General features: G+C 48.1%; 1 protein-coding gene across 3 annotated transcripts in view; it reads left to right on the forward strand.

The window, feature by feature from the left end:
- The window catches only part of GLB1 (galactosidase beta 1), an 85,801-nt gene extending 64,422 nt beyond the window's left edge, over positions 1 to 21,379 (forward strand). For all 3 annotated transcript variants that reach the window (XM_027583169.2, XM_027583168.2, XM_027583170.2), the window contains 4 exons: positions 265 to 378; positions 1,656 to 1,787; positions 3,484 to 3,738; positions 20,790 to 21,379. In XM_027583169.2, coding sequence (XP_027438970.1) covers positions 265 to 378; positions 1,656 to 1,787; positions 3,484 to 3,738; positions 20,790 to 21,062 — 774 coding nt within the window. In that variant the 3' untranslated portion in view covers positions 21,063 to 21,379. The remainder of the gene's footprint in view (positions 1 to 264; positions 379 to 1,655; positions 1,788 to 3,483; positions 3,739 to 20,789) is intronic.

The raw sequence follows: 21,379 nt of genomic DNA on the forward strand, positions 1-21,379 counted from the left end.
CCCGAGTGATTCCGGGCAAACCATCGAACATGCCCCAGAGTCCAGTTTCCTCATGTGGGAAAGGGCTGTCTGATAAAATGTGGGTTCTTGCTATTACTGCTGTGCTGGTGTGTGATCTAAAAATGTAAGCCAGGTCCCTTCATTCACACTGAATTTTTGTGGGAGGCTGGGAAACCTCTTAGAAACGTCACTTTCCCACAGATTGAGGTGACCAGGGTATCTTTAAAAGAGTGATGTGTTTTTCTTATGTCTTTTTCTAACCAGTATTTTGGGTTTGTGCTGTACCGAACAATGCTTCCTCAAGACTGCAGTGACCCCACACCCCTGTCCTCACCCCTCAGTGGAGTCCACGACCGGGCCTATGTCGCCGTGGATGGGGTAAGAGCTGTCTCTGAGCCGTGTGCTTGTTTGCCCCAGCAGGGTGACGTGTGGTCTGCACTTGGTAATGTGGCATTCCAGGCCATTGCCCACCTTTCCAAACTCGGGCTCTGCGCCTCCTCTTGATGTCCCTTTGCTGTGCCCCCTTGCTTGCCGACGTGCCCTCACCCATGCTCCCTCTGCCTGGAATACACCCCCTCACCCATCTAAACCTGGAGGGGAGTGCTCAAGGCTCCGCTCTTCTCAGAGACCTCCCTGGTCTCCCCAGTCCATGCCACCCTCTCTGCCCCATCACAGAATGTTGCCTATGTCTCCTTCGCTCCTTGGGGACAGGGTCCATGTTGTACATGCCGGAGCGCTAATTCATTTAACCCTGCTCCTTCATCCTGCCTGAGAAATCCCATTCTAGAGCACTGTTCATGATAACAATCGCTACAGTACACAGAGATCGTCTCCTAACACAGCAAAGACACGCTGAAATAATCATGTGAAAGAACACATGAAGAGATTGTTCGAACCGAGGCAATTTGTTCAGAAAATTTTAAATTAAAATGTTTCCATTCTCTTGTGATCAAAGGCTTTCATTTCAGCGGGAGCAAGTTTCTAGGACATTATGTGTATATTGCCCATGTGTATACTGATGGCAGTTTCTTGAATTCCATTTTAGGGGTTGTCTTAGTGAATTATAGTCAGTGTAGCTTCATTTAAAAAAAAAAAAAAAACTTCCCCTTTCAAAAAGTTAGGAATATGTTGCTGCTAAAATACCTGTTGTTTTTTTCTCACTCTCTTACATAATTCACGTGGTTAATGCACCATATCAGGTATTTTGAGGTGAGACTACTCCACCTAACTCTCTGATTTTATCTCATTTATCTGATTTTGTCTCATTTCTCCTCGCTGTTTAGAAGCTGCTTTTCATGACTGCTTTTTGTGCTGTGAGAACACAAAGCAGTTCCTGTGGCAGGGACCCCCTCCTGGAATTTTTGCCTCCATTCCCTTCCTATTAAAAATAGATGTGCAGCAAAACACCCCAGAGCAAAGGAAGCTAGCCTAGAGCTTCCCTTGCTCAGAGCTGCATCTGCTGAGTTGCCTGGTTCAGAAGCAGTGTGGGGGACACTTGACTACCCAGCCGGTGACTTGGGCAAAGGGGCCATCAGAGCATTCCCTCCCGAGTCCGGTGACCCTTCGAGACAAGAAAATGAGTGTGATGACTGAGCAAGCCCTGCTCTGCTGACCTTCTCACCCCAGCTAATTCCCACTGGACTCTGACCCCTCAGGTGCCCCAGGGAGTCCTGGATCGAAGTGAGGTGATCACTCTGAACATCACTGGGAAAGCTGGAGCCTTTCTGGACCTTCTGGTGGAGAACATGGGACGTGTGAACTATGGCAGATATATCAATGATTTTAAGGTAGGACCAACCTCACTGTCAGGAGTGAGGTTCAAAGGTTGACAGAACTGTGCCTGTGCCACCCGAGGAAGGTTCTGTAAAGCCATTTAAAAACTCATATATACCTTATTTTCCTCCAGCCCTGTTCACACACAGAAGTGATTTTTAAAAGCTTGCACACTTTGCCAAGTTTGGCGAGTGAACCTACTGTGATTTGTTTTGCAACTTCAGAGTTGGGTTATTTTGAAGACCTATTTTCCTCTGCAGGTGATGAGAAAACTGTGCTTTGCAAAGAGAACCCTTGCTTTTTGTTCAGGTTCAGTCACCCGGTAGAAAGAAACAGAAGGAGGAAGCGACTCCACCGTGCTGCTTCTTTGCTTAACAAACCCAGCTCACTTTCGAAAGGCACTTGGTCGCCGACAAAGCCAGCCTAGCATTTGGTCTGCTCTGTTTTCTGGGTGTGGACAATCCATGACAAAGTCTTGAATCGTAGAAAGCCTTTCCCTTGATGCACGGCCTCTCACCCCTGCTGGTTACTCTGTGTCCAGGTGTCTAGCCCTAGCCCGAATGTTGTTCCTTGGAAAACATTTCTCGAGCATTATTCAGCAAATTTGTTAAGCTCATACTCTGCAAGATGCTTCGTAAGGTGCTTTGGGGCATGCAAAGATGTTGAGATACAGGCTTCCCCACAGGTGGCTCACCATCTGCTAGAGAAGAGAAGACCTGCATTGAAGGATTGATGGTACCACCCGCTCTAGGACAGAACTGGTGTATGGGGCTATTTCCTGACCCTCTTGGTGCAGCTCAGAGGCAAGGCGATTACCCTCTTAGAGAATGGCTGTGAGAGGCAACCTTTACCTCCAGTAGAAATGTCCCTGTTAAAGTCCTTGTGCTCAGGCTGTAGTTAGTGGCCTTCCTGCTTGGCTGTCAACAGGCCATGTTGACACACGGAGTGGCAGGGATTCTTGTGTAGTCTCTGGGTCCCAGTACCCAGCAAGGGACCCGCACATAGCTGCCTGGTTCATGTTTATTGAATTACTAAGTGGGCAGTTGAGACTTGGTACTGAGAGTTGTCCTGGGATGAATTTGGGATCTCCTGGGGAATGAAGAAGTTCACCGTGTAAAAGGCAGGAGAGCGGAAGCTAGGTGAGCCGTGAGCATAGGCTTCAGTGCGGTGGCCGGCGCCGTGGACACCCCTGCCTACTGACCCCACTGGACGAATAGAGCAACTGTTCACCTTCCCCTTTCTATCCTTCCACAGATATCAAAGTATCCTCGTTTTTATGGTACCTCACTGAGTCCCACAGTGGGTGAATGGGCTCAGGCGTCATCATCCCATGAGTGCTGCTGAGGGGCTTATGCCAAGACTTGCTCTTGGTCATATGAGGGGGCAGAGTCTGTCCCCCCCAGCCCCCATTACAGTGGCTAAGTGTTCTGCTGCATTCCTGACTCCATTCATTCTCCCATGCCTCAGAGGCCATCTTTCCTTCCATTCAGCGGTGACTCTGAACCAAACACTGTGAAGATCGGGGGTCATGGGGTCAAAAGCTCTGGCCTCAAGCCAGATGTCACTTTGACGTATGCACAGTTTGAGTCTCACTTACTGTTGGTGTTTCATATCCTAATTTGTTCTCCCCACGAATTCAGGGAGGGACACAGAGACACTCGAAGCCTTTTGCTTCCCACCCCAGCTCATTGCTCTGTTTCTCCTTTACAGGGTCTTATTTCTAACCTGACCCTTGGTTCCAAAATCCTCACGGACTGGATGATCTTCCCACTGGACACTGAGGATGCGGTGCGCAGACACCTGGGAGACTGGCATGGCTGTAACAGTGGCTGCCATGATAAAGCCTTGGCCCACAGCTCATCTAACTACACACTGCCGGCTTTTTATATGGGGAACTTCTCTATTCCCAGTGGGATCCCAGACTTGCCCCAGGACACCTTTATCCAATTTCCTGGATGGACCAAGGTACGTGTCTTCGTGGAAAGTGATACAGAATCAAAAAGAGCTGCTAATGAGATGCTGTGTGACAGTTCGGGAGTGGAGGGCTTTCCGTGTTAGTTTATCCATTCCTCAGTAGTGGGACCTTGGCCGATCTTCAGAGACTCGATGGCCAGCTTGAATATGTACCTTCTGCCCCATTTTCACTGACTGACAACTTCCTTGAGCAAATGATGGCTTTCTTGCTTCCTCTAAGAAAAACTCTAGCTCCTTTGGATACTGCTTATGAGGGACACTCTCTTTCTCTTGAAGAAGATTTGGTCCAGGCAAAGGGGTGAATCACTGGGAGAATTTGTTTTTCTTTCATCCGGGCCTACCTCTGTACCCCCACAACACCCCACCAGCCCTACACCCTGGGGACATCCACCACTGTCTGCATGATCTTCAGCTCTTCCTTGCCCATTTTACTTCCTGGTCACCCTCCCCCCTCTTTATTCTTTGAAGATGTTTGCATGTCTTCCTTCACTGTTATCTTCTTTACTTCAGTCCTGTTTTCATCTTGGGTGAAAATATTCATTCAACAAGTATTTTTCACTGGCCACTATGTGCCCAAGCTTTGTGCCAGGTGCTAAGGATACAACGATGAACACTAAGGATACAATGACTTGCCCTCATGGAACTTACATGCTAGTTGGGGAGACGGACCCAAATCATATAATCACCCAAATTAAATGGCGAGACTGCAGCTGCAGTGAGTGCTAAGAAGAAATATGGGAGTTGATAGTAATTGGGGCATTTGACCTTGTCAGGAAGGTCAGTGAAGCCTTCCCTGTGGGAGTGATGCTTGACAGAGATACGAAGGATAAGAAGGAATTAATGTGGCAAAAGGGGGAGGGAAACATATTCCAGGCAGAGGAGATAGCATGTGTGAAGTCCATGTGGTCATAGGGGAAATGAGGAGCTTGAGGACCTGGTAAAGGACCCGAATGTGGGGTTTAGGTGTGGAGTGTGGTTCAGAGAGAAGACTAGAAAGTGGGTAGAGATGAGATTGGAATAGGCCAATTAAACCACATTAAAGTTTTGTCTTTGTGTTGAGAGCCTTTGAAGCAGAAGGGTGCCATCACATGATTGTGATGGGACAAACCTGTCTGACCCCAGGGTACAGAGAGGGCTGGGGAAGGGCACCTGTGGATTTGGGGAAGCTATCTAGGTGACTGGACCATAGTCTCAGGGAGAGACTAGGATGGTGGGAGCCAAGATGGAGATGATACCAACTATCTGAGAGATGTGTGACGTTAAATCATTGAGATGTAATGATGGATTGGTTATTGGGGTTTAAAGAGAAGGACATATCCTGGATGACTCTTAGGTCCCAGGCTGGTAGCTGGGCAGATGGTACCATTTATTGAAAGAAGAGTTTTCAGAGGAAAACATGGGCTAGGAGGGGGAGATCATGAGTTGGATTTGGACAGATTGAGTTTGAGAGGCCTTTGAGAACAGCTGAGAGAAGATACTGGAGGAGGGCTGTGGGATCTGTGGATGGAGAAGTCAGAGGAGGGATCTGGGCTGGGAATATATGTGTCAGATCATCTGTGTGTGGATGGTCATTGAAGACATGGGATGGTGGAGATCCTCTAAGGAGAAAGGATGCAGAAGGAAGAAAAGAGGCACAAACATGGCCGGCAGAGAGTGAGGAGGAAAACTGGCATTTGTGCTGCTGAGGGGATGAGTGAAAGACAGGAGCTCTTCTACTGGATGTAGTAACACGGAGCTCCCTGGGACCCTCAGCAAGTGTATGGGAGTGGGGCATCCACAGGCTGCATTGCACGCTACTGAGGAGTGTCAGATAAAGGAACAAACTTGGGAACGTAAATGTGTGTGTGGTTTTTTTTAAAGATTTTATTTATTTATTTGACAGAGAGACAGCGAGAGAGGGAACACAGGCAGGGGGAGTGGGAGAGGGAGAAGCAGGCTTCCCGCTGAGCAGGGAGCCCGATGAGGGACTCAATCCCAGGACCCTGGGATCATGACCTGAGCCAAAGGCAGACGCTTAACGACTGAGCCACCCAGGCCCCCCTGGAGCATAAATTTGGATACTTGAATATAAACATTGTTTTTGAGAATTTTGACTCTGAAGAAGAAGAGGAGAAAAGTATATAAATCGCTTTTAAGAGGGAAAAAGATGCGCACAACATTTGTTTAAGAAATGTCCTTTTGGGGCTCCTGGGTGGCTCAGTCAGTTAAGTGTCCGACTCTTGATTTTGGCTCAGGTCATGATCTCAGGGTTGTGAGATTGAGCCCCATGTCAGGCTCTGCACTGAACGTGCAGTCTGCTTAAGATTCTCTCTCTCCCTCTCCCTCCCCACTCCCGCATCCTCTCTCTCTCTCAAAAAAATAATCTCATAGATTATTTACAAATGTGTTATTTAATTTCCATATATTTGTAAGGGTTTTTATAGCATCTTATTTTTATTGATTTCTAATTTAATTTCTCTATAAAACTCCTCTAGAAGAAGGAAGAAAGTCTATGACCTTCAATTAGGCAAAGACTTTTTTTTTTTTAAAGATTTTATTTATTTATTTATTTGACAGAGAGAGAGAGAGACAGCGAGAGAGAGAACACAGGCAGGGGGAGTGGGAGAGGGAGAAGCAGACTTCCCGCTGAGCAGGGAGCCCGATGTGGGGCTTGATCCCAGGACCCTGGGATCTTGACCTGAGCCGAAGGCAGATGCTTAACAACTGAGCCACCCAAGCACCCCTAGGGAAAAACTTTTTAGATTTGACACCTAAAGCATGATCCTTAAAGGAAAAAGTGATAAATTGGAGTTCATCAAAATTAAAAATGTTTGCTGTTCAAAAGAAATCATTAAGAAAATGAAAATCCAAGCCACAGACTGGGAGAAAATCATATGTCTAGCAAAGGATTTATTTCTAGAATACATCGAGAATTCTTATAACTCAATAATAGGAAGGTAAACAACCCAGTCAAAAAATGTGCAAATTTCACCAAAGGAGATATACAAATGGCTGATAAGTGCATGTATAATGCTCTCAACATCATTAATCATTAGAAAAGTACAAATCATAACCACAGTGAAATACTACTTCATACCCACTAGAATGGCTATACTAATAAAAGATAGACAATAACAAATTTTGGCAAGGATAGAGAGAAATGAGAACCTTCCTATGTCACTTGTGGGAATGTAAAATGATACAAACACTTGGGGAACACGGTTTGGAGGTTTCTTCAAAGGTTAAACATGGAATTACCATAGGACTGAGGAGTTCCACTTCTGGGTGTATACCCGAGAGAAATGAAAACCTGTGTCTACCCAAAGACTTATACGCAAATATTCAGAGCAGCATAATTCATAATAACCCCAAACTGGATGTAATTCAAATGTCCATCAACTGATTAATGGGTAAATAAAATGCGGTATATCCATACAAAGGAATAGTGTCCCACAGTAAAACGGAACAAACTACTGATACACACTACAATGTGGATGAATCTGAAAAACATGCTAAGCGAAAGAAGCCAGACATAAAAGACCACATGCTGTAGGATTCGATTTATATGGAATGTTCAGAAAAGGCAAATCTGTAGAGGAGAAAAAGTAGGTTGATAGTTGTCTGGGGCTGATGGTGGGAATGGAGAGTGACTGCAAGTAGATAGGGGGTTTCTTTTGGGGATGATGGAAATGTTCCAAAATTAAATTGTGGTGATGGTTCCATGGTCTTCTTAAATTTATTGAAACTTGTTTCATGACCGAGCACATGGTATATCTTGGTGAACATACCTCCAGAATTTTAAGCTGTGATATCCTCTCTCTTGCCAGGTGTTTCAATCCCCCAGGCTCTCATGCCCTCCAGCCTGCTCTTGGATCTTACTGATGACCTGAAACTCTCCCCCATTAAGGCCACAGTTCTTCCCTATCCAGTCTAGACGTCACCACTAATCTTTTTTAAAAGCCATCAATCCACTGGGCCCCTTGACCTTCCACTCTGTCTCCTTGTTCATCCTCTATTTTGAGTGGGTCCACAGTCGGCCTTTGCTCCTTCACCAGTGACTGAGCACTGCCAGGGGGCCTCTCCCGCGTGTTCAGCAGGGCCCCTATCCCTTCACTCTCTCCAGCCTCTGGAGGCCCCCTACTTGCCCAGCAGTCTTTGGTCTCTTCCCCCTTCTCCAGCTGGTCTTTCTAACCTTCACCTCTCCCCTTAGCCACCGTACTCCTCCCCCACCCACTCACCCTCCTTGACTGCTGTCAAGTGTAACTCCTTTGTTCCCCCAGCTTCCTGTCAGACTTCTCTCGGCCTCTGCCCTCACTTCCTGCCCAGTGGCCCTAGGAGGAAGTCTAACCTCTGAATCCCCTCCCCACCTTCTTCCTCCAGGCCAGGATCCTGCTCTGGAACCGCCTGTCCTGCATCGTGTCAGCCTTTTGGTCTCCTCTGCCAACTTCCGGGTTGCAGCCAAGAAGTGACATCTGGGGGCTCTAAGACCCCAAAACAAACTAAAGCCCTCTTTGGATCTTCCCACTTTAGCCAGCAGGCTTCTTCTTCCTCCCTTGCTCCCTCCTTTCCTCCCCTCCCTCCTGGTCGCCTTTTCCCTCTCAGTGTCCTGCTGTGTCGTAGATCTCCCTTGTTCGTGCTTTTTCACTCCCTCACTCTGCCCACCCAGCGTCACACATTCATCTGTCAAGACCAGCCTTAACTCCTCTAAGAAGCCTTCCTAGACCCTTAGTCCAGCCCTCCCTTGAGCACCCCCCGTGCCCCACCTGGGCTCATCACACTTCGGCTGGCACCTCCGTTTCACCCACTGGGTCATAAGCTGCAGAAGGGGCATTTTTTTAAAAGTGCTCAGCTTTTTCACCATCCTGCTCACCTCCCGGGGCCTGGCTGCTCTGTAAATGCTCTAGGTGGAAGGGTGCCCAGGTGTCTGTGTTGCTGAGCTCCCCCACCCCTGGGTGCCACCACCCCCCACCCTGGGGAAGAAGGCAGGTGGGAGGAGTGGAAGCCCTCAGGCAGCTCTGGAGGTGATGCGGGGCTTTGCAGGGTGCTGTGGGTACAGGGCCGAGGCGGACGAGAAGACAAACCATTGCTCCGCAGGTGGTATCAGTTTCGTGCTTTAAGAGAAAGAACTTTCAGGAGATGTGAAGCAGAAAGAGAAGCTGTGCATGACAGGAACGATGAGAAGAGCGGGGTGACTCAGGTGGAAGCAGACCTGACAGACGGACAGCCCTTCCCCGGGGGAGTCAGAGGGAGTTTTGTCAAGGAGGGAATTTTTAAGTGGGCGAATGGTAGATGCAAAGGTGCAGACGTGGAAAAGCACGAGACATCTTTGGAAGTCAGAGGGGCTTCACCTTGGCCAGGTCATAAAGGTGTCACACCCGAGAGTGCCTGACCCAGGCGTTGTGCTCAGCACTTTGGAGACATGACCTCTGTAATCACCAAAAGAGCAGGAGGAGTGCGATATCCTGTCATTAGCTCTAGTTTGCAGAGGAGCGGCTCAAGGGAGCTAAGGAACTTGCATGAGAAGCAGAAGTAGGTGGAAGTACAGCTCCCTGACCCTCAAGTCCATCCGACTTGCGGGCCCTCGGGGAAAGGCAGGCAGCAACGTACAGGGCCTGGAAGGCCAATGAGGAGCTATGCTAAGTATGTAGACAGGGGCTCTGCACTAATCTTGTCAATCTGATGGATGCACCTTCATGTTTGGAAGGTACATAGACACGTGATATTTCCAAATGTGTCAGAATGTTTGGAACCCCAAAAGCCCATGGAATGCATATGTCCCCTCAAACATTAGCACACAAATAGTCAAGTTGGCATTATCCAGAATTACCCAGAATCAACCAGAAGGTGGAAAAGTTCAAATGTCCATCCACTGGAATGAATAAACAAAATGTTTATTATATATATAGTAATGGAAAATAAATTTGCCATAAAAAGAAATGAAGTAATCATATATGTTACAACATGGATGAACCTTGAAAGCATGTTAAATGGAAGGACCCAATCACAAGCCACACATGTGGAAGGTTCCATTTATATGAAATGTTCAGAATAGGCAAATCTACAGACACAGAAAAATCAGTGGTAGCCTAGAGCAAGGAAGGAGCGGTGTGGGGAGGGAGGTTGGGGAGTGCAGCGTTTCCATTTGGAGTGATGAAAATATTCTAAAATTGTTTGTGGTGATGGTTGCATAGCTCTGTAGTGTTCTCACAGCCGCTGAATTGTATACTCGAGATGAGTGAATTGTATGAGGTGTGAAGTATATCTTAATAAAGCAGACAAGGAGGCCCATCTATAGGATTTGTGGACCTGGGTTATGTGGGTCCAAAGGTCGGACATACATGTAAGACAGTGCATACTGTTCATACTGTTTTCTGTTCTTTTTTTTTTTTTTTTAAGATTTTATTTGAGAGAGAGAGAGAACACAAGCAGGGGGAGCGGCAGAGGGAGAGGGAGACGCAGACTCCCCACTGAGCAGGGAACCCAATGATGATGCAGGGCTCCATCCCAGGACCCCGGGATCATGACCTGAGCTGAAGGCAGACGCTTAAACGACTGAGCCACTAGGTGTCCCTCTGTTTTCTGTTATTTTCTGGTGAACAGTTGTCCCTCTTACTGAGGACAGCCCCAGGCCAGCTTCTGAGGTTCTAAAAGATCAGCAGATGCAGAACAAACAGAACCCACCCCACAGAGCACTGAGTTCTGGCTTTTGGGAGAATGAGCACTTTGGCAGGTGTGGGGGTGGGTGTAGGGGTGGACCAAATGACACGTGAAGCTGGAGCCATTCCTAGGACCCTGCCTCTGGACACGCTAACCCTCTGCTGCCCTCCTCCATCAGGGAGGACCTGTCCCAGCCTCTGGGCTTGTGCTCTTCAGTTGATGTAAAGAAACTGCCTTGATTTAGTGAGCAAAGTCGCTGATAAGGGCGATTAAAAAAAAATCACTTCTGGTTAGGATGTGGCTTTCTGATTAAATGCCCAACCATCAAACTGGGATTACAGTGGGAAGTGGTCAGGCATGTTTTGCTCTTTCCAGGAGACCAGGCCAGTGTTTCGGCTGCACAGAGCTCTTACCTGACCACAAGCTCCCTAAGATAGGCGGTGTGCTGGCTGGGTCACGTGTACTATACTTTAGGTGTCCTGTTCGGCCACTGCCGTGCATCTGTGCTCTTTGTCTCTCCTCCATATGCTGTGCCCAAGTTCCATAGCCATATCCGCCACAGCCCTTCCTGCATTTATTATCCTCTCGGGGTAGGTTTGGGTGCAGAACAGAGCATGATGATGAGAGTGGTGGAGTCATGTCCCACTTTCCTCGACCAGAATTATGCTTTGAAAGCTAAGAATCCAAATAGAATACTGACTAAAAGTAATTTTATTTTTTAAAGGCAAGTATTCCCTCTTTCAAGATGTAAAAAATCATGAAATAAAAGAATTTCTAACAAAGGGCTGACAGGGTGCCTGGGTGGCTCAGTCAGTTAAGCGTCTGCCTTCGGCTCAGGTCATGATCCCAGGGTCCCAGGATCAAGCCCCACATTGGGCTCCCTGCTCACTAGGGAGTCTGCATCTCCCTCTCCCTCTGCCATTCCCCCTGCTTGTGCTCTCTCTCTCTCAAATAAAATCTTAAAAAAAAAAAAAAGGCTGACAAAAATCCCTTCATATATTTAAATTATTTCTGCATCTTGCTTTTTTTGAAATTTCTAATAGCTTCCTCATTTGGTCTTTCTGGTGCCAGTGGGACCTGATCACCAGAAAAACCAAGTGATCAAAGGATTGGAACTTTCAGCTCCACCGCCTAACCTCTGACTTCTTGGGGTAGGGATTGGGGGCTGGAGATGGAGCTCTGTAAAAACTCTAGAACTTTTGGTGAGTGAACACATCCAGGTGCTGGAAGGTACACCTGGTGAGGGCATTTGTAAGTAAAATGTTTCCTGTGTTCTGTGCACCATTCTAGGAAATTATGAGCCTGAGGAGGAGCTTATAAGAACCCCTAATTTGTAGCTGGTAGTTCAGAAGTGTGGGTCAGAGCCCTTTTAACTTATGGGATCTGACCTCAGCTCCAGGTAGGTGATGTCATAATTGAATTGTTGGACATGAAGCTGGTGTCCAGAGAATTGGAGAATTGGTTGGTGTCACAGAAAACATCCTAGAAGGAGCCAGGAAGGGAGTGCTAGAAAGTACAGCTGGAAAGGTGATTTCATGGCCTCATATATCAAGGAATTTGGATATTACCTTGAGACCTTTGTAGAACTAGGGGCAATTTTAAGCATCAAAGTGTTATGATCAAATATGGCGACAGTGCGTAGGAAGTACAAGAAACTATGAAGTACTTGGTGACTGGTATTCAGCATGTGAGCAGGATAGGCAAGGGCACTGCTACTGGGGAAGATATCATAATTAAATGCTATAATTTCAGACAGTGATAACAATTAGAAAGAAATTAAATGTGATGATGTGATCTAAAGTGAGGTATAGGGGTGAACATGTTGCTATCTTATATGGCATAATAGTTATCTATTGCTCTGTAATAAATTTTACCCTAAAATTTAGTGGCTTAAAACTATGATAAGCATTTATTAGGCTCACCGTTTCTGTGGGTCTGGAATTTGAGACCAGCTTGGCCTGGTCGTTTTGGATCAGGGTCTCTCATGAAGTCAAGCTATCAGCCAGGGCTACATCTGAAGGCTTGACTGGCTCAGGACAACCCACTTCCAAGGTGGCTCACTCCCATGGCTGCCAGGTTGGGGCTGGCTGTTGGCAGGAGGTCTCAGTTCTTCCCCATACAGGCCTCTCCATAGGTTGCTTGAGTGTCCTCATGACATGGTGACTGGCTTTCCCCAGAGGGAGAGATCTAGGAAAGAGAGAGCCAGGCTGAAACTAGCCTTGGAAGTCACATGGCCTTCATCACATTCAGTTAGTTAAAAGAGAGTCATTGAGTCCAGTCCCTGTTCTTGGGATAGGAATTAGATTCTGCCTTTTGAAGGGAAAAGTGTGAAGAATGTATGAACATATTTTGAAGCCACCACATAAGGAGTGATCAAGGGTGCCTCTAGAAGAAGGTAGCCATTGAGACCTGAAGGATGAGACCGAGTCATCCATGTGAGGAGCCAGAGGAGGAACGTTCTGGAGCCAGGAAGCAGCGAGTGGGAAGGCCCAGAGAGAAAGATCCTGTGAGCAAGGGGGAGAGTGTGGGAGATGAGGGGTTGGCATGGGGGTTGGCCAAGTCAGGGGGTGGAGATTTTGGCTTTTCCTCACTCCGGTGGTGGTAGTAAGCAGAGAGTCAAAGAGCTGACTGGCTTTGAAAGCTCACTCCTCAGTGGGAATGGATTATAGGAGGGCAAAGCTTGATGCAGGAATTCCTGATGGGAAGCTAGTATAGCAATCCTACAAGAAGCTGTGGGCTTGGGTACCGGTGAAGGAAAGTGCAAGATTCATACTGAAAAGAAAAGGCAAGGTTTGCTGAAGGAGCCTGTATGGTGTTCAAGAGAATGTAGTCAAGGACGACACCAGAGTTTGGGGCCCGTGTAATGGGAGGGGTGGGTGTGGTTAGTTTCTGAGGTGGGAAGGCTGGAGCAGGGCAGGCAGGGTGCTGGCGGGGATCAGAAGCTCTGTTTTAGACATGTTCAGCTTCAAGTATTTACTAATCATCTAATCTCCAAGAGGAAGTGGCCATCAAGTCTGGAACATAGCAAAAATAAATAAATAAGTAAAGCTACACTCAGTACAATGAAATCATGTTCTCTCTGTTACCAGACCTAATAGCCATCCTATAGAAGACCTGTGGGTCTTGAGTCTCTACATAGAAGTCTGTACAAATCGGGAGGTGGGCTGCAAGCAAAGGTATATATTCAGGGGCGCCTGGGTGACTCATTTGGTTAAGCATCAGACTCTTGATTTGGGCTCAGGTCATGATCCAGGGTCATGAGTTCAAGCCCCACGCTCAGCACAGAGTCTGCTTGCGATTCTTTCTCTCCCTCTACCCCCCAGCCCATGCTCTCTCTAAATAAATAGATACAATCTCTAAAACAAAAGGTATCTATTCATATATTCAGTGCTTGTAATGAGAATGCAGAGGTGGGGTACCTGTCCCACATTTGGAGCTTCTGGGAAAGGACTCAGTCAGTAGAACTAACTCTGGAGGGCCATGGGGAGGAACTCCCTTCTGCCCCCACACTCCTCTGAAGCTGTTGTTGCCAACACCACCTGTTGACATGGCCCCCGGATATTTCTCAGGCTGTGTCTTACTTGACATCTTGGCAAGTAACATCTGATACGAGGAACCGCTTCCTCCCTGGAAACTCTTCTCCTGACTTCTGTGCGAAATTCCTCCAGGGTTTCCTTCCTCCTCTTTCTTCCTTCTCAGGCTTCTCTTTCAGCTCTCATGCTGCAGTCCTCAGGACTTGATCCTCAGCCCCTTTCTAACACTTCCAGGGGATGTCGTCCTCCCAGATGTGCCAGCAACACCCCAATTCCCAGCTCCAGCCCAGCATTTTTGAGGACCCGGTTTATGAGAACCATATCCAACCACCAGTGTTGGCCGCCGTTGGAACTCTCCCAGGCACCTCCAGCCTGCTATGAGTAAAACCCACCTCTTCTTCCTCATTAGCCCTGACATCTGCTCTTCTGCTGCAGAAGCAGTCCAGGGAGAAGGAATGAAGCTGGGACGTCAGTGTAGCAGTGGGGGTGGGGCCAAGGGTCCCACTGTGGGAAGTTCCCCTACCGGCTACATTTATTGAGCGCTTACTGCATGCCACTGGGCTGAGTGCTTATGTATGTCCTCCCACTTAGTCATTTACAACAACCCCGAGAGGGGCACAAATACTGCTGGGCAGCCCTGACGGGATCTGGTGACTGATTAGTAAAAGAGGAACTGAATACTAGAAAATGACTCTGTTTTTAAATTGGGTTTATAAACATTATTTCCTTTACTGAAAAGTAGCATGCTAATGCACCTTGATGTGTATCGGTTAGCTTTTGCCATATAACAAACCATCAGACCTTAGTGGTTTAAATGAATGACAATTCATTCAGCTTGTCATTTTGAGTGTTGGCAAACTGGGCAGTTCTTCTGCTGGTCTCAGCCGGCCATGCCCTTCTGGTCAGCGAGGAGGGTGTGTTCCCAGATGTTAGCTGTCTGTCCACCGAGGTGACCGAGGAGATTGGGCCATGTCTCTCTCATCATCCAGCAAGCTATCCCAGACTCGTTCACGTGGTGACCGGCAGTGTTCAGAGGAAGAATGCCGAGGTACAAGGCTCCTTAAGGCCCAAGTCAGAAATCACAAGTCATTTCTGCCATGTTCTTTGGCCAGAGCAAGGCACTAGACCAGCCAGACTCACAGGAGGGAGGAACAGATTCTGTCTCTTGATAGGGGGAGCTGCAGAGAACTGGGACCATTTCTGCAACCTGCCCCAAGTCTTAGCCCTGTTGACCCTACTTTCATTCTGAATCTGATAATGCTCTTTAAGCTTTTTGGGCCTGATTTATAGTTATTTTTACCCCCTACAAAGTCTACTATTTCCATCTAATTCAAGTCCTGTGAGCTTGGAAACTAAATAATCAAACTTCTTTCCACGAATAGATATTAATTTGGCATCCAAGCGGGGTGCCTGGCTGGCTCAGTCCATAGAGCATGCAACTCTTGATCTCGGGGTCATGAGTTCAAGCCCCACATTGGGCTTAGAGCTTACTTTAAAAAAAACAAATTTAAATATGTTTAAAATTTTAGTAACAAACTTGTGAGAATTACGTGTAAACAGGAGTAAAGAGGCTCTGAGTTGAAGGGGGGGGTCTCCTGCAATTTTGGGTGTATGTTATTTTGTAACAAATATACAGCATTTTTTTTTTAAGATTTTATTTATTTGACAGAGAGAGAGCACAAGTAGGCAGAGTGGCAGGCAGAGGGAGAGGGAGAAGCAGGCTCCCTGCTCAGCAGGGAGCCCGATGTGGGACTCGATCCCAGAACCCTGGGATCATGACCTGAGCCGAAGGCAGATGTTTAACTGACTGAGCCAGTCAGGTGCCCAATATACAGCAGTTTTTACTCAGCAGTTCGCAGCTTTGTTCCAGATATGTGAGGCAGCATGATGCCCATTGTTAGGTGAGCTGCTCTTAAAAGGGTCAAGCAGTGCTGGACCTTTGGGGGCTGAGAAGGAAAGGAATTTATGTGTGGGGTTTGTAAAAAAAGGAAAAAGTGATTCATCTTTTATGCTAATATTTTTTCGTGGCTTTAATTCTAGTTGCGTCTGTCATAAAATACAGGGAGATCATAGAGTTCTGTAATGCTCCAAGACCAAGGAGGAAGCAGGGAGTGTGGTTTGCATCAGCTGCAGACCCTTTTGGGTCTAAAGGAAGCAGAGAATTCATTTTCTCCCGTGCACTGCTGTGCAGTGGAATCTCTTTACCATCTTCTCTAAGCAAGCCCCTCACTATTTTACCTTTTTTTAAAAAAATTCTTTTTCTTTTCTTTCTCCCAAGGTAACATCACAATTACTCATTAATTGTATGTGGTGAGAGCCTTTTAACCTTGAGAAATGGACCTTGGTCTGTTCCACTTTTAAGTCCTCTAGGTGTCTCCATGACTTCTTTCAGAGTTTGACCGAGTCAGTGTGTTCAACCGGAGTTTGTTGTCTTTGAAGGAACACTGAAGCACATTTGAAAATTTTTAAATTGTGACTTAAAGCAGCATTGAAATTTTTGCTTTAAGTTCGAGGATTGTGCTTATCTAGAGAATTTAGAACAGACACACTTTTGTCTGATTAACAAAGAAGGTCACATATTTCCCGGAACCTAACATTTATCGGAACTATTATCACCTTGGTGATAATAGCAGAGTGGGGAGTCTGCCAGGGGTCAAGCCATGGTCAGAGAAAGTCAGACTTTGTCATGGAACTATTTTAGCTGGGACAGCCCCCACGAAGCCCCAGAAGCCATTGGTGTTCACTCTAGAAATGCTGGGCCCCAGTGGGGCTCACTGTATTAAGAGTGAGTCTACTTTTACTAACATGTACATACTTTCCTCCTGCCCCCAATAACTTCAGCATAACTTTTTAAAGAGAAACAATAGTCAGTGTGTGTATTTTTAAATAGAATTTTTAAAAATTTGACTTTTTTTAAAAAAAAGATTCTATTCATTTGACAGAGAGAGAGAGCGCACAAGCAGGGGGGAGGGGCAGAGAGAGAGGGAGAAGCAGGCTCCCTGTGGAGCAGGGAGCCAGATGCCGGGCTTGATCCCAGGGTCCTGGAATCATGACCTGAGCCGAAGGCAGATGTTTAACCAACTGAGCCACCCAGGTTTTCTTAAAATTTGGGTCTTTTCAAAGTAATTTTTTATAACTAAAAAAATCACAGCACTAATCAAGGAGCAATGCAAATATTTTATTTTTCTTCCCAGAGAGCAGGATTCTCTAAAACTGTTAAGCTGGGAGCAGAGGAGCCTGGAATATTCTTTCAGTTGGACTTCATGTCACCCCTTCGTAGAATCTGTCCTCAGGCAGAATTTTCAGCCAGTCTTCCCTAACGGGTGCTGCTAGGTATAAACTGTCACTGTGCTGAGCGCTGAGAGTCTCATTGTGAGCAAGATGGACCAAGTTTTTTCCTTCATAGAATCTGTGCTTGAAATAGCTGATAAACCAATGACCAAACAAATGATACAAAGATCAAACAATGACAATAAACTAGAAGAAAAGAAGAGCCTGAGGGGGTAGTGTGTGACCTGGACTGGAACACCCAGGATTGAGGATGTCCACAGCTCCTGTCCCTGAGGTGCTGGTGGGGTTGAGATCTCTGCCATCAGAAGGCTCGGGATCTGGGAGAACAGCCCTCAGGTGGCGGAAACAGTTACTACACAGGTGACGAGGAAAAGTCCAGTGGGGATCTGAGTGGGCAGGTGGGGAGAGAGTGGTGCAGACTGGGTGGGGAGGAAGCAGGCACCAGTCGCCTGGGGCCCTTGGGGAGGAGGTCGGAGGCAAGAACGCCCCCAAATCATCTGATTTTCATTTTGCTGCTGGGTGAGCCTCAGTTCTAGAGTTAATGAAGGGAGTCGGGGGACCTGTGAGGAGGCTGCAGGAGTCTGAGACAGCATTGATTATGACTTTCTCTAGAAGATGGCTGTGAGGGCTGAGAGAAGCAGAGACATTGTGGTCTGACAATGAAATGCCAGGCACCTCACCATTCCACCGCTGTGCTAGCCACACATGGCTGTTTAGGTTTAAATGCGAATTAATGAAAAGCAAAAATTCAGTTCCTCCTCACAGTAGCCACATTTCGAGCCCTCAATAGCCATTGCCAAATTGCTGCTGTGTTGGGGCAGTGTGGAACATTCCATCATTGCAGAGAGTTCCGTTCAGCCGGGTGCTTCAGAGCTATGGGCCTGTGACCCATTCTTTCCAAATTCCTTGTTTGTTCTTTCCAAATGCTTTATTCCTGTCCTGGAAGAGCATCTAGGCCACCTTAAACTTCATTTAATGCCCATTCTGTTAGGAGCTGAGAGTGGAGGGACATTTTGTCCTGGAGAAGTTCACAGCTTTCCAGAATTAACCAAGGCCACCGAAGGTATAACCCTGGGTTCGGGGAAAGTTAGAGGGGATATGCAAGGCACGATGCCCACATCCTGGGACATCATCTGGGTGGGCCAGGAGGCAGAGTTCGTATGGGAGTGGAAGGCCCACATGGGCCACAGGTGATCATTTGGGGGAGAAAAGAATAACTGGACTAGATCATGCTGTGTCCAGAATTAAGATAGCAATTAGAAAAATCCTATCAACTTTGATCAGCAACTAGGAGCGACAGTTTGGGATCTTGTCTGTCTGTCACAGTGCAGTGTGTGGAGATATGAGTATTCCCTAGTAGGAGTGAGACCTCACACGAATGTAGGATGAGCCAGGAAAGTGAAAGTTGGAGAGGGGCCAGGGAATCAAAGGCAGACGCACTAAGATCCCTGCCAAGCTGGTCAAGCCGGCCCTGGGGCCCCTCAGAAGCAAGTCTAGCTGCCAGAGTAGTACTTTGGGGAGCTCACAAGGAGGTCTTTGGGACTGTTGCCCAGGGAGGCTACTGCACAACTGGTTGGCAGGGCAGCATTTAGGAAGATGAGCCGGACATGAAGCAGAGGAGCGAGGACAGGCTGAACCTGCAGGTTCCCCTGGTTCTGTCAGCCATGTGTCTGAGATAACCCCCCAAGAGCAGTGGCCTCCGCTTCCCTTCCACATGCCCAGTCTGAAACAGGGTCCTCTTTTGAGGAGAGCTCATCCAACCCGAAACCCTCTGGCGAAGGGGATTCAGGGAAATGGTTCCCGGCTTTCCAGATGGACGTGCCCGATTCAGTACAAGGGATGTGAGGGACGGTCCCTTGGATCCTCATGAAAGGGAATTTCAGGCGAGAGGGAATCAGGCCTGCACTTAGTCTACCTGGTCATTGGGTCGGGAGTGGGTGTGGCTTTGGTCAGGACACCTGTGAAGCCTGCGGGCCGCTCATAGCCCTCACGCTGCTCTCCCTCTGAACCTGTCTCCCCCTCAGCTTCGAAAGTGAAGTGCTGCTCTTCTCTACTATTGCAAAAACAAGGCCCCCCGGCAGATCTTCAGCTGATAAGGACCTGGTAAAGCTGTCATTGCCCATGCCCGGGAGGAAGGATTGAGAGAGCATATCCCGTGGTAAAAACAAGAGTAAAATAGTTCTGAGAAGCGTGAAACTGTCATCCTTTCTCTAAATGACTTAATTCAACAGACAGATGGTTTTCAATCACTGGCCTCCTTTGTAGGCATGTGAGTGCCAAGATCTTTTTATGTTAGTGTGAGAAGCCTGATGCTCCCTGGGCTCTGTCCCCAGCACCAGCCACCATGCTGACTGCCAGACAGCGCTGCTTTCTCCGCTGTCCCCAGTCACCTGCCTGACGTCCGGCAGCCAGGAAGTAGCAGGACTAAGATGGGAACCCAGGGAGGAAATCCAGAGGCAGGGAGAATAAAGGGGACACCTGGAGGCTGAAAAATACCCAAAGTGAGCAGCTGAGTCGCTCTAGGTGAGCGGCAGCAGCTGGGTCATGAAGTGTGCAGGAGTCAGGGCTCAGCAGGTGACCCCACGGCTGAGGTGTCCAGGGTGTCCATATCCAGGGCGGCCACTGTGGATAGCAATTTCTTTACTTCTCCCTCCTTCCCTTCTCCCTTTATTCCTTCCTTCCTTCATCTCCCATATATTCATTCTCTGTGTGTGTGTGTGTGTGTGTGTGTGTGTGTGTGTGTGTGTGTGTGTGTGTGAGATCTTCCCTCCTCCCCCCCTTTCTTTGTAATAGAATGTTCCACTTACTCAGCCACGTGTTAAGTCCTCCCCTGTGAGCAACCCCTAGGCCAGGCAGGGGAGCTGTGTAGACACACCCAAATGTAGTCCCTATTCTTTAGGCGTTTCTCTCCTCTCAGTTTTATAGGGGAGGGAACTTCTACTCACAGAAATGGTCTTTGCAGCATGTGGGATCATGTCTGCTCCTAGGAGCAAGCGTGGCCTTCCCACCATGTTTGAGGATGGCTCCTGGGGCCTGGGTTCCCGAGCTGCTGCAGACCTTGTGTTCATCCCGTGCATGCAGACGACATGGTTGAGCCCTGCCTTTGGGAGGGGGAGCAAAGAACTAGAGCTCATCTCCTTGGGGGACAGCTCAGCAGTTCTTCTCTGTGGACAGAGAAGTCAGGGAGGGCCTGGCATACGGAGGCAGCAATCCCCCAGCACCCGGGACAACATTCCGAAACCTGGTGAAACTGCCACAGTGCTGTCTGGTACTGTCCAATACCGACCAGGCAGAAGCACCAAACGTGTATTGTCCTGAAGCAGGAACGGGTGTCTGGGGCAACATTTTGTTTTTCCTGCCCTCCAGCCCCGGCCCGACTCAGCCAGTCATCTCAGCAGGGTGTGGGAGCCGAGGCTGGTCTGGGCGCTGAGGCTGGTGTGGGCCTGGGTCTCGAGAACATCTTTGTGAGGGTGCTTCCTGTCCCTGCCATTGCTGGCCCCGAACGTCAGACACCCCCAGGGCTGTCGGTGCAGCTGGGCTTGATGGTTTTCTCTCTCTCTCTCTCTCTCTCTCTCTCTCCAGGGTCAGGTGTGGATTAATGGCTTTAACCTGGGGCGATACTGGCCAGCGCGGGGCCCCCAGATGACTCTGTTTGTGCCACGGCACATCCTGGTGACCTCGGCCCCAAACACCGTCATGGTGCTAGAACTGGAGCACGCGCCCTGTGGCGACAATGGCCCGGAGCTGTGCACTGTGGAGTTTGTGGACCGGCCGGTTATCAGTGCCACCCCGACCTCTGGTCGGTCATCCCCTCCAGACCTGCCTTATCAACACTGGGGACTGGACTATGTCTGATGGCTAACCACTGTGACCCTTTGGAGTTTCGGCCTTACACATACCTCACATATCCCCCCGGGTAATGCCAACATTCACTGGAAAGTTTGATTGGAAAATAGATCTAGCATGTGCATTTTCTCTGGAGGTTTCCGGGCAGCCTCGTGGTGCACAGCCCTCCACCGGCGGGGACCACCGTGAATGCGTGATGAGCGTGGTGGCACAAGAAGGCACGATGCATCTGCCCGGTTGGAATGAAAGCTTTAAAGGTGTTCCTGATTTTTATTTTGGAGGAATCATGTTGTCTTTTTGTGAAATAAAATTTGTATTCAAGTGAT

This window comes from Zalophus californianus, chromosome 1, assembly GCF_009762305.2.
Source record: "Zalophus californianus isolate mZalCal1 chromosome 1, mZalCal1.pri.v2, whole genome shotgun sequence".
NCBI lineage: Eukaryota > Metazoa > Chordata > Mammalia > Carnivora > Otariidae > Zalophus > Zalophus californianus.